Below are 13,209 nucleotides of genomic sequence, written 5' to 3' on the forward strand. Positions count from 1 at the left end.
CAATTGGGGCATAACAGAAGGCAATATCTACTTTTGACCTTTGGACAGTGTGTTTATTGGTGGAAAAGTCCAAGTTTGACCACAAGATCCTTCTTAATTTTAGAAGCAATGAAATTTTTCTACAAGGAAGGACTCGAGTATGGAGAAGTTGAGTGATGCACTTTACCACTTTTCTTTTAGGCTCAATAATTTCTATAGAACTGTATGCTGATAGGACTTTGATTAATGTTTGATCAGCTCTCAAATTTTTAATTAATTTAGATGAGCCATATCATAAGGAGAAAAAAGATGACAATGATACATATATCATTTCTGCAAAGGAAACTATGGTCTATGGCTAAATGAGTCTCCAAGGTCTAATACAGTTGCTGCCAGAGATGATAAGTTTATCATTAGAAAGAAAATATGCTATTAGAAAAGAGGAAAAGGGTGACAAGAAATTGAAGCATATATTGACAAACTTGCCAATTAGTGATGCTCTTAGAGCTAGATTTACAAAACCTTGGCCTTGCTTATTATCTTCATAAGTGTACTTCTAATTAAAGTAATAGACAGTGATAAAAGCAACAGTCCTTTTCTATCGTTGATTGCTTTCTAAATCAAATGTATGGATTTGTATATGAAGACTTCTTTTTGTTTTCTTTCAACTCTCTCTCTCCTCTCTTTTACAAAATTATCTCATCTCTAAATTTATTTTATTTAATTAGAAAAGGAAAAATAAATATTTAAAATTGATCGGGAGATAGGTGTATACTATACTTGAGCAGAGGGTCTTTGACATGTAAAGCTATCATTTGTATATTTTATTCACGACACCTAGAAGATATGAATTATTGAATGGTGATAAACGTTTATGAACAAATATTAAGATGTTAATATGAATGTATTTTACATAATTAATTAATTCAGATGAGAAAGCAATGATGAAAGCACACAGTCAATTATGTTAAAAAAATCACGGATAAATCAAATAAGAATTTTAAAATGTATCGATATCCTGATGTTTCAATGATTTTTAATCATTGATCTTAATTATAAAAAATATATATCATTATATAATTAAGATGCTGGCTTTTCATTGTATTTTCTCTGTTTTTCTTTATGCAGAGTGTAAAGTAAAAAAAGAACCTTGTTAATTATGTGGTTATAGTTCAATTCCTTTGTTATTTTATTAAATAGAAAAGAAAAATTTGTTCCTAGATCGCCCTTTTGAATTGGCTTCTTGCCAGCCCTCATCTGATGATGTCTCCTCCTGGTGAATAGATTCACTTGACACTGGTGGACTATACATAGGGACATTATTGCCATTTTCGTTCATAACTTCATAATCCACCATGCCAGATCTTTCTTTTGTTTTGTTTTCTGCCGTACCAGTAGCATATTCCAAGCCATTATAGACAACACCCACATTGCTTGGTGCATCTTCACGTTGAAGGTTTTGTTCACTTATTGGTAGAAGTATCTAAAAGATTAGAGATATAAACGACAACTTGCATAATGAGGCAATACAATAGAAAATTTTACAAAACAAAGGTAGCAGCAGTTTATAATAATAAAGCAATTAATGTCAAATATATAAGGTAACACCATGTAAAAATTTGGCAGAGAACCTTCCCACGCTGCTGTTTTCTCTGAGCTTGTTCATTTCCATTAGAATCAAGCTCGGGACTTATAAAATCCAGAAGATCTGACACACTGCATTAAAAGAGTCACAGTTTTTTGGTGCCCTGAATACAACAATCAACAGAAATTCTTCATGGCATAGGCATCTAAACCATTTTGAAGAGGAGAGTCATTGTAACCTACTTCAAAGCGAGCTCGTATTGTTGCATACGATAGTAAAAGACAGAAAGGTCCCCATAGCTTTTTATTGTGTCAGGATGATCAAGCCCAAGCTCCCTCTCATTTATATCGACCACCTTTTGCTGATATATTGTGGCCTAAATAAGCAAAACTCGAACAAGTTCATTGGCAACAATAATGATGGATAGACTCTACTTTCTACACTACATGAGAAGCAAATATAACAGAATCTTCACATGATTACCATAAGTTGCTTGGTAAAGAACCACATCTAAAAGATTATAGGCACTTGCAGTAATTCGATGATAGGTACATCAAACAGCCATCATCTTCACCAATGCCTGCAATTAAATAGACAAGTGTGTATAGAAAATAACAGATCATGCTTATGGCAGATAACAAACAAGATGATAATAGTCAAACCACAAGATGATAACCCAAAATAATGCTTTAAATTGCAAGTTCCAACATTAATTTGAGATGACCTAAAGCATAGCTGGTGCAAGAGAGGTAAATTTATTAAGCATAAGATGATGATAGTCAAACCACATTATTAGGTCATGATTAATAAAATTTATACAAGGCATAAATAGGTGGGAAGATAATTCATGGCAGCAACAATGCCAGGAATATTTTTCTGAACACAAATAAAAAAAAAAAAGAAGCAAAAAACATATTTAGGAATGGCATTAAGCAAAAGAAGAACTCATTGCAAGATGGAGTGTTGGGAACAAACTGTGCCATTCCTCCAAACTCAAACTACACATACAAGTTTCAAACCAAGGATCAGATTGGCACCTTTTCCTACTTTCCATCAACTGCATTTCACAAAGCCGCTGGAGGATTTGGAGGACTCAATATCTATCACAGATCTGTCATCCCAATCCCTTATCCAAACCCTGCTGGTGATTTCACTTTGCTCATTGGTGATTGGTTCAAGACCAACCACAAGGTAATTAACCAACCAGGATTATTACATTTTGCTCCATTCTTGATGAATCATAAAGAAATTGAATGTTAGTCTTCTTGATTGCAGACATTAAGGCAGACTTTGGATTAAAGCAAGAATTGACAAAATTAACAACAACGAATATAAAATCACAGAAATTAAAGTAAATCCCATTAATTACAGAAATCACTACAGTGCTATAATAATTAAAAGAAATCACAGAGGGGGAGTTACCGAAAGGGAGAGGCTGATGACGGTGATGAAGAACGAGAAAGATGGCGATGCTCTCTGGAACGAGGAAGACGGCGACGCTCTCTGACGCGACGACGTTCTACTCGGCTGGGTGAGGCGCGCGACGAATACTGCGGTGACCTTGGCAGGGCGCCGTGGAGGAAAAGAAGGAAGAGGATGGAGAAGGGAGCTGTCGAAGAAAATCCGGAGCCGAGTGTAAAGGAGAAGAGACAAAGAAGAGACTATGGCAGTGAGTCTGAGATTTGAAGGTTGGGTGACCCAGGAACATTTTGATATTTTTTTAGTACGGTTTAAATTTGTTTTATTTTTTTTTTGTATGAATGATTAACTAGGGTTCATGGAAAATGTCAATAAAATTGAAATAATTTCTTTTAGTATAGATAAATAATTAAATGTGTTTTTGTTTTTGTTTTTTAAATTATTTAAATTTTGACACAGTAAAATTAAATCATTTGATTAATTTAAAAGTGTAATTTGTTGTCTAACATAAATAAAAGGGTATTTAAGTCTTTTAAAAAATTAAATAAAAAATATTTTTTTATTTTTATTAAATTATAAGGATATTTTAGTAAAATTAGTGATATAATATATATTTTCTTTTAAAAAAATTAAATGCCGACGTGGAAAATAAATTCCACATGGCTTATTGTTATTTGTCCATATATTAAACGTATCGGTACGTATGAATTTATGATCGTACCGTAGCAAACACCATAAATTAATACTAAAAATATTTTGTCTATCAAACTTTCACACAAAACACCTGCATAATTGGATTGATTGATCTCAGTTACTTAACACACTGATGCAAAGCTTTATATAGCTGCATGCACGATTCTATATAACTAGCATATCTAACAGTGCAACTTAAACACTGATTACTATTACACCTAACTTCAGGTGGCTACTGTCTGCCTATTTTAATTTTAATTCCTTACTCTCATTTTAAACTTCCTCTTTCGTCATATTAACATAGTATGGCCCTCCATTTTGGTAATGCACATGTTCAGTGATACATGGGTTATCCTTTATTAATGGAAAAAAAAAATAGAATATGGTTGAAAAAAAATAGAATATGGTTGGAAGTAATTATTATTCCCGCATTTAGGTGAGATTGTTCATTGGAGCCTACAACATTTAACCCGTGCTATGAAACCCTTCAGAATATCATAAATTGGGGCAGGATATTTAATTTTAAAATGAAATTACTTAGTTTGTTTGAAAAGTTAAAACTGATATAAAAAAAAATGGAAAGGTATACGAATAATTATATCTTTAATATATACTATTATACTAAGTTTTTTTTTTCGTGTTTGTATGAATTAAACATGTGAGCTCTTTTAAAATAGAAAGTTGGTAAAATAAGAATATAATTACTTTTTTAATTAAAATAATAGAATTTATATATAATATAAAATTATAAATTTAATAGTGACTAATCTTTATTTTATTATAGTTCGGTAGCTCGTGTATCGGACGGGTCGGAATGATGCTTCAGTTGGTGAAATGAGGTGTCGTCTGGCTCCGAGTTACTGGGTTGGAGGTGGAGTAGCCGACGTTCCGAGATCTTTGTGTAGAAAAGGGGGGTGTCACCTGCAAAGACACTCCGACGCTCTAGTCAGTCAGGTGTGCAGGCGAAAAAGGCATAAAGTGATGTGTGTCGTACCTCGGGGGAGGGGTAGGACCCTCCCCATATATACCGTGTCAGAAGTGGGTCCCACAAGGGCAGACCCACCTTCCTCGAAGCTTCCCCCTACAGCTGTAGCAGAGCTGTCAATGACGCGTGTCCGGGCCGGCGGTTGGGCGCCTCGCACCCGACCGTTCGGGTCGGATGGGCTACGGGTCGGGTCGGCCCGAGTGATGTTGGGCCAGGCCGTAACAGTGCCCCCAACGCGTTAGCAATGGTCGTGAGCATCGTTGGTGGTGCGTTATGTCTTCTTTCGTGTGTTGTTGCTAGGTCGGCCGCTCGTGGAGTGAACGTGTCTCTTGTGCGCGTATCCGTTCGTTGCGGGGGATAGCCGTTCGTCGCCTCGTTCTTCGCGTTGGGCATTTAATGCTCATAATAGGTTATTTCAAACCCTGTGAGTAAAGACTCTTTTACCCTTACCTTTTGCTCTTCAAGTCAGTTTCTTAACTCCCCTTCCCTCTCAGTTCTGCACTTTATTTTCTCCTCAGTGCCTAACCTCTCTCCACTTATCTTCTTCCCTCTCAAATTTCCTATCACGATTCTTGCATCCTTGGCGCCTTCACTCCTTCTTACTTCCTTTCAAGTTATTGCAATAAAATCAATTCTGGTAAGCGTTCGCCCTTCGCTTTCTGTTTCATGTTCGTTTTATTTTCATTGCCCATGTTCCTGTGTGCATGCTGCTCTTCTGGCTGAATTTGTGTGTTGAATGATATAATGTTAAATAGGTGTGTTAGGGGGTTACCATTCTAGGGCGTTAGTTTTAGGCTTTACTGAGGATTTGTTTCAGCTATGCTTGATTTCAGTTACTGAATAGGCTAAACGTAGTTTCTGGACTTTTCCCGAGCTCCCGACCTCGTAGACTAACCGAGTGGTGCCCCACTGTAGGTATGCCTCGTATCGTCTCACGAGCTTCCAACTCAGGCGCGGGTTACGACTGGTATGCTTGGGAGACCTCGGACGTGAAGGACTCCCCGAACCAGATGGGTGAGGAGGAGCTTACGGAGTTCCGTAAAGCCGAGTACTTATGCGGCGGAACCGACGAGGAGGCCAACTACGACGTTTTCTTTTCCGCTCCCAACGAGCAGTTGTACGAGATCAACCTTCACTCCCCCCAAATTGCCGACTGGATATGGTTCTATAAGGCAATGTTTACCCAACTAGGGGGTCCTTTTTCTTCTTTTCAAATGGCGCTCCTAAACTGGATCTCCGTGGCGCCGTCACAGTTGCATCCAAACAGTTGGGCTTCCATTCGCTGTTTCGAGATGGTGTGTGACTACTTGGAGCTGCCGGTGTCTGTTGATGTTTTTCTTTATCTATTCAACCTCACGAATCCTTTTAAAGAAGGGAAAGTGAGGAAGGGGTTCATGTCCTTCCGATCTTCCTAGGGTCGTAGGATTTTTGGTTTGTTCGAGGACTCTTACTATGGGTTCAAGGACAAGTACTTTAAAGTTCACCCAGTCAAGGGTCGCCACCCCTTCTGGTTGTCGTTAGAAGGGCAGCGCCTCATCCCGACGTATTGGAGTTTCGGGGCGGGGTCCAATACCATTATCAAGGTGACCTACAAAGGGATGTCTCCTGTGGACAAAAAGATTGCCGACGTGTTGTTGGCTGTCTTTGGGAGAAACCATGTGAACCTCCATCTCCTTATGGGCGACCGGGAGGTCGCTAGAAATTATGTTTGTGAGTAGCTTTAACTTTGTATTTCTCACATTATTGTTTCCTTGATTTGTTACGCCGACTTCACGACTAACCTATTTATTTATTTGCTGCAGTAGGAATGTCTGCCGAGGTGACAGGCCTTGAGAGTTTGTACAAGATCTTTTTGGAGGAAAGCGATGAAGAGAAGGCTGACGGGAAGTCGGAGACCCCTCCTGAGAATAAGGAGGATCCGGCGGTGCCTTCACCCCGTGACACCGAGATGTCGGACAAAAATTCTGATGGGGCGCGCGTCTCTCCTATTCATGAGGAGGCGGCCGGTACTGGGGATTCGACCTCCGCCCAACAAGTCGAGGAGGATGACTTGAAGGTTATCCTCAATCCCAAGAGGCAGAAGCCATCCTCCAGCACTGAAGGAGTCCTCACCGTGATGGAGAGGAACTTCGACGCCGGGACCTTCATAGACTCCCAGCTGCTTTCCGGCACGGAGGAACACTTCCATGGTTCCGACCTTGCGAGACAGGCGAGGTGGATGTACCGTACCCTCCTCCGCGGCTGCCATAGCTCGGAAGGCCGAGTTTAAGCTGTCGGGGATGCAGTCACTGCATAGGAAGCTCGAGTCTGCTGCTAAGGCCAATAATCAATTCAAGACTCAAGTTGAAACACTTCGTGAGTAGCTGTCCAAGGCGGAGGAAAAGCTTAAAGCTGCCGAGGAGAAGGCCGCGTCTGTCGAGGAAAAATTGAAGACCTCTGATGCTACCGTCTCCCGTCTAACTGAGCGGGAGATGACTTTGGAGAGCCAGCTCAATGCCGCGCAAGGTCGGGTGGTCGCTTTGGAGAAGGAACGTGATGTGGCCGTCTCGTCGGCTAAGACCGCTCAAGCTGAAGCTGAAGAGTTTAAGAAGAAGCATAAAGAGACCGTGAAGCAGGAAAAGAGCGCAACCCTGATGACTGAAGAGGCCCTTAAGGCTCAAGTGAAAATTGTGGCTCCTGACTTCGACATGTCGGCAATCGGGGTTTTCAAAACAATCAAAGATGGCAAGATTGTTGATATGCCGAAGAAATAATGAACTTTGTAGATTTGTTGTAGTTTTGTTGTAGAACTTGTCGCGCAGTTTGATGAACTTTGTAGGACTTATATCTAAACTACTTTGATAGCCGCCAGGTCGGCTTATAATTACCGTCCTTTTCTCGCTTACTCAGCAGCACGTTCTCGTTTTATTTTGTTACCGTTTTGTTGGTGTTGGCTTGTCGCTTGCGTTTGCTTACCGTTGTGTTGGTAATTTAACGAAGCCAAGTCGTGGCTTTACTATTGCTATAGCCATTTGTTATCGTGTTGGTTTTGTTGGTTCCCGGGGTGATCAGTCCCGGGATACCGTGTCATCATGAAAATTTCGTTGTCGCGGGACGTATAAGAGGGGAAAAGTAAACTTAACAAGTGAACATTAATCGACAGTTGAACAAGTCTATTGCAATGATAAGTTCTTAACAAAATTAAATCGTTTGATGGTAAATTATTTGAGCTCGTCAAATCGCCTACTCGGCATGTTTAAACTAAGAGTAAAATCTTCTTAAGTTACCTGTGTTCCAGGTTCTCGGGACTTCCTTGCCATCGAGCTTTTCCAATTTGTAGGCACCCTTGCCGATCACTTCTTTAACCCTGTAGGGGCCTTCCCAGTTTGCCGCTAGCTTGCCTTCCCCTTGAGTCGGCAGCCCAATGTCGTTGCGCCGCAGGACGAGGTCATTTTGTTCAAATTCTCCCCTGCGTACTTTGGCGTTGTAGCGCAGGGCCATTCTTTGCTTTAGCGCCACCGCTGACAAATGGGCCATCTCCCTAGCCTCATCTACTAAGTCCTTCTCTACAGCTTCCTCCACTCCCTGCAGAAGTAATCTTGGGCTCGGCTCGCCGACCTCCACGGTTATCATGGCATCCACCCTGTATGTCAGGCGGAAAGGGGTTTTTCCTATGGACGATTGCTCGGTCGTTCGGTAAGACCAGAGAACTGAGGCGAGTTCGTTAGCCCATACGCCCTTTTTCTTATCAAGCCGCTTCTTGAGGCCTAGCAAGATGACCTTGTTCGCAGCCTCAACTTAGCCATTCGTCTGGGGATGCTCTACAGACGAGAACTTTTGCTTTATGCCCAAACCGGCGAGGAACTCCACGAACTTCTTGTCGGTGAACTACGTCCCGTTATCAGAGATAACGACTTCTGGGATGCCGAATCGGGTTATCACCTGTCTCCACATAAACTTTTGACAATTGGATGATGATATACTGGCCAGTGGCTCGGCCTCTATCCACTTGGTGTAGTAGTCGATAGCAACAACGAGATACTTGACTTGGCCTGGACCGATCGGGAAAGGCCCCAAGAGGTCGACTCTCCACTGTGAGAAAGGTCGGGAGGACGTCAACAGGCTCAGCTCGGAAGCCGGTGCCTTATGAAAGCTGGCGTTTTTATGGCACTTGACGCATTTTCTTACGAATTCTTTGGAATCCTTCATCATTGATGGCCAGTAATAACCAGCTCTGATGAGCTTTCTTGCTAGGGCTTTTCCCCCGATGTGATGACCACAGCACCCCTCATGGACCTCTCTAAGCACATAGTCCGTTTGGTCAGGGAGTAAACACTTCAACAAAGGTTGACTCAGTCCCTTTTTAAACAACTGTCCTTGTATGGTCGAGTATTTGGCCGCCTCCCTTCTCAACGCTTTGGCCGCCTTTTCGTCGTCAGGGAGCTTGCCACTTTCTAGAAAGTCAGTTATCGGGTCCATCCAGGAGGGATTTATCTTTGTCAAGTGGAGGGTGACTGCTGGTTCCTTTACCAAACTCTGAATAAGAGACCGGTTGTCAGCCCCTGGTTTTGTGCTCGCTAGCTTGGACAGGAGGTCCGCCCATGTGTTCCTTTCTCTCGAAACGTGTTGGATCGTGACCTCCTCGAATTATTTGCTCAACTCTTTGACATTCTCTAGATACTTCTGTAACAAGGAGTCTCTAGCCTGGTAGGTCCCGTTGACTTGAGAAGTGACGACCTGCGAGTCGCTGCATACCTCTAGCCTGCTAGCGCCGACTTCCCGTGCTAAGATTAAGCCGCCCAGAAGGGCCTCGTACTCCGCTTGATTGTTTGATACCGAGAACTCGAACTTGATCGACTGTTCATATATGACTCCAGCGGGACTCTCCAGGATGATCCTGGCACCACCGAATGTCTGCTTGGAGGCCCTGTCTACGTGGAGCCTCCACCGTATGTCCGTTGCCTCGGCTGGGTCCCCTGTTACTTCCACCAAGAAATCGGCCATGGCATGCGCCTTAATCGCATTCCTGGGCTCATATTGCAAGTCGTATTGGGACAACTCGATGGCCCAAGTCATCATTCTTCCTGCCAGGTCGGGTTTCTGGAGTATCTGGCGGATTCCCTGATCCGTCCTCACGACTACTTGATGACCTTGGAAGTACTGTCGTAATCTACGGGAAGAGGTTAGGAGTGCAAGTGCCAACTTCTCTAATTTGCTATATCTCAACTCTGCTCCTTGCAGTACTTTACTCACGAAGTAGATTGGTTTTTGAACCTTCCCTTCTTCCCGCACCAAAACCACTGCCATCGCTTCATCCGTTATGGCTAGATACAGGTAGAGTGGCTCTCCGACCTTGGGTTTCCCGAGAACGGGTGGTGTTGCGAGGATCTCTTTGAAATGCTTGAATGCTTCCTCACACGTCGGGGTCCATTCAAACGCTATCCCCTTTTTCATAAGGTTGAAAAAGGGTAGCACCCTTGCAGCCGACACTCCGAGGAACCGCGAAAGCGCTGTGAGCCTCCCAGTCAGCCTTTGGACGTCTTTAATGCATCCCGGGCTCTTCATCTGGAGTATCGCTTCACATTTTGCTGGATTGGCCTCTACCCCTCTTTGGGTTATCATGAACCCCAAGAACTTTTCTGCTTCCATAGCGAAGGCACATTTAAGTGGGTTGAGCCTCATGTCGTGTTGTCGGAGGGAGGCGAATATGTTTTCCAGATCTCCTACGAGGTTGTTAGGTCGGGTGGTTTTTACTAAGATGTCATCAACGTATACTTCCACCATTTTTCCTATGAGGTCGCTGAATATCTTATTCATCAACCTTTGGTAGGTGGCCCCTGCATTCTTCAGTCCGAATGGCATTACCCTGTAGCAGTAGGTTCTCCCGGGCGTTATGAACGCTGTCTTCTCCTCGTCTGACCAGTGCATCAGTATCTGATTGTAGCCAGAATAAGCATCCATAAAGCTCAGATACCGATATCCCGCCCCCGCGTCGACGAGCGCATCAATGTTGGGTAGGGGGTAGCAGTCCTTGGGGCATGCTTTGTTGAGATCGGAGTAATCTACACACATCCTCCATTTTCTATTGTGCTTTCTCACTGGAACTAGATTCGACAGCCAGGTCGAGTAGTTGAGCTCCCGTATAAATACTGCTTCGAGGAGGCTAGCTGTCTGCCTGGCCACCTCCTCTGCTCTTTCTTGTGACATCTTCCTTCTCCTCTGAGCCACCGGTTTGGCCTTCGCCTTGACGGCCAAGTGGTGTGACATGAGTTGGGGGTCTATCCCCAGCATGTCGGCTGGCGTCCAATCAAACAGGTCGCTGTTAGCCCTGATCATTTTCATTAGAGGTTCCTTCAGGTCATATGGGAGGTTTTTGTTCACAAAGGTGAATTTCTCCTCCGTGTTACCGACTCTGAACCTCTCCAAGTTCCCTTCCGGTTCGGGTCTCGGCTTGTCACTGACTCTAGTGTCCAAGTCGGTGAGGAACACTCCCGATACCTCTTTAGATTTCTTCCTTAAGGAGAAGCTGGCATTGTCGCAAGCGACTGCCATTTCCAAGTCTCCTTTTATGGATCCCACGGATCCATTATCAGCGATGAACTTCATTACCAATATCTTTGTGCTGATCACTGCCCCGAGGTCGTTGATAGTCTTCATCTCTAGGATGACGTTGTAGGCCGTGGAGTCTCGTAGAACCACGAACTCAGCCATTACTGATCTTCGCCCATGTCCTGATCCTACAGATATTGGTAGGGAGATTATCCCGTCTGGCTTGATGAAGTGGTTGCCCAAGCCTACGACATCGTGCTGGTGAGTCTTTAAATCGGCATCCCGTAGGCCCAAGGCATCGAACACTTTGCGAAACATGATATTCGAGTCAGTCCCGGTGTCCACAAGGATCCGTTTGATGAGGCCGGTTTCCACTCTGGCCGTGATGACCATGGGAGGATTTTTCGCGTCCTCATCGAACCATTGGTCCTCTGGACCGAATGAGATAGGTGGGACTCTCTTGGAGCTTCTCACAGAAGATGAAGAAACTGCCAGGACTTTGGCGTCTTTCTTGTGTGCCGACCTCGACCTTGGAGGTGCGTCTCTTGCTGTTACCACGTTCATTATGGTAAGGCCGTGCTCGTTGTCCTCTGGCTCGTGACGTCGCTTCACCGTGCAGTCTTGTCCTCTCCCTCGCGGTCACGATCTCGCCTCCTTGGCTCCCTGATGAGATGGGAGAATTCGGCCAGTTTTCCGTCCCGGATCGCTTGTTCTAGCGCGTCCTTCAGGTCGAAGCAATCCTGTGTCTTGTGTCCATAGCCCTTGTGATAATCACAATAGAGGCTATTGTTCCTCCCAGTTCGGTCCTTCGACAAAATTTCCTTTTCGGCTATCTGCTGATAAACTTCTATGATGGGGACGGTGAGGGGGGTGTAATTGGTGAACTTCCCGAATTGAGGGAACGACCTGGGCGTCTTGCCCGGACCACCGTCTTTGGTGTGCTCCTTCTACCTTTCTCCACCACCGTGTTGCCGAGGTTGGTTATAGGAGGGCTGCCGCTTGTTGGCAGTCACGACTTGACTGACTTCTTCATCATTGATATATTCCCTGGCTACGCTTTGGATCTCCTGCATCGTCCACACCGGCTTCGTGGTAAGATGCTTCCTGAAGTCCTTGTTCAGGAGCCCATTCGTCAAACACAGACTGACTATCGAGTCAGTTAGCCCGTCGATCTCCAAACATTCGTCGTTGAACCGGTCTAGATATTTTCTGGTCGGCTCGCCGGACCTCTGAGTCACTCCGAGTAAATTGATCGGGTGTTTTGCCTTTGCGATTCTGGTAGTAAATTGGGCTAGGAAAGCGCGGCTAATGTCCAAAAACCTGGCCATCGAGCCCTGCGGGAGGCTATTAAACCACCGTATTGCAGGTCCCGCCATAATGACCGGTAAAGCGCGGCACCTTACCTCGTCTCCCACTCCCTCCAGGTTCATCCTGGCCTCGAAGGCTATAAGGTGCTCCTGCGGGTCTTGGGTTCCATCGTACCTCATGTCCATCAGCTTGTCAAAGTGCTTCGGCAGTCGGACCTCGAGGATGGAACGATGAAACGGGGTTGCGCCCAGTATCACTGGTCTCCGTGTTCTCCTTGGTCTTCCCTCGCCGTCTTCTAGTCGGCCGTCTTTCCGGTCTCGCTCTGTGGCGTGTCTCCTTTCCTGCCTGGTGTAAATGATGGGGTCGCGGTGTCTTCTTGGGTGTCCTTCCTCCCAGACGCTCTCGGGCTCAGATCTTGGGCTAGGCGTTCACCGGGAGTGAGGAGAACGGGAGTAGCTTGATTTGGGAGTTTGTTGACGATGTTCCTGATCTACCAGCTGGCGCTCCAGGTTCTGCATCCTGTGACACAGTTCCTGCATTATTCTGGCGTTGTTGTTATCTGTTCCCCCAAAGGGGCGTTGGTACACAAAATTGTGATTACACTTTTCACAACTCCGTACAACTAACCAGTAAGTGCACTGGGTCGTCTAAGTAATACCTTACGTGAGTAAGGGTCGATCCCACGGAGATTGTCGGCTTGAAGCAAGCTAAG

General features: G+C 44.4%; 3 protein-coding genes across 3 annotated transcripts; all 3 read right to left on the reverse strand.

Moving 5' to 3' along the window:
- Positions 1–1,171: 1,171 nt before the first annotated feature.
- On the reverse strand, positions 1,172–2,074 carry LOC107635709 (protein REDUCED CHLOROPLAST COVERAGE 3-like). Its single transcript, XM_088495755.1, has 4 exons — positions 2,048–2,074; positions 1,807–1,940; positions 1,611–1,695; positions 1,172–1,462 (listed from the first exon to the last, which is right to left on the reverse strand). Exons 1-4 carry the CDS (start codon positions 2,072–2,074, stop codon positions 1,172–1,174), a joined length of 537 nt encoding a protein of 178 aa, XP_088351881.1.
- A 7,213-nt stretch (positions 2,075–9,287) lies between these two features.
- LOC148549700 (uncharacterized) lies at positions 9,288–11,753 on the reverse strand. Its single transcript, XM_088495756.1, has 2 exons — positions 10,740–11,753; positions 9,288–10,574 (listed from the first exon to the last, which is right to left on the reverse strand). The coding sequence occupies exons 1-2, from the start codon at positions 11,751–11,753 to the stop codon at positions 9,288–9,290; spliced, it is 2,301 nt and encodes a 766-aa protein (XP_088351882.1).
- Positions 11,754–12,136: 383 nt separating this feature from the next.
- On the reverse strand, positions 12,137–12,676 carry LOC148549701 (uncharacterized). Its single transcript, XM_088495757.1, has one exon. It carries the CDS (start codon positions 12,674–12,676, stop codon positions 12,137–12,139), a length of 540 nt encoding a protein of 179 aa, XP_088351883.1.
- Positions 12,677–13,209: the final 533 nt, after the last annotated feature.

The sequence above is a fragment of the Arachis ipaensis genome, chromosome B8 (genome assembly GCF_059453495.1).
Source record: "Arachis ipaensis isolate K30076 ecotype BB chromosome B8, ASM5945349v1, whole genome shotgun sequence".
In the NCBI taxonomy this organism is placed as follows: Eukaryota; Viridiplantae; Streptophyta; class Magnoliopsida; order Fabales; family Fabaceae; genus Arachis; species Arachis ipaensis.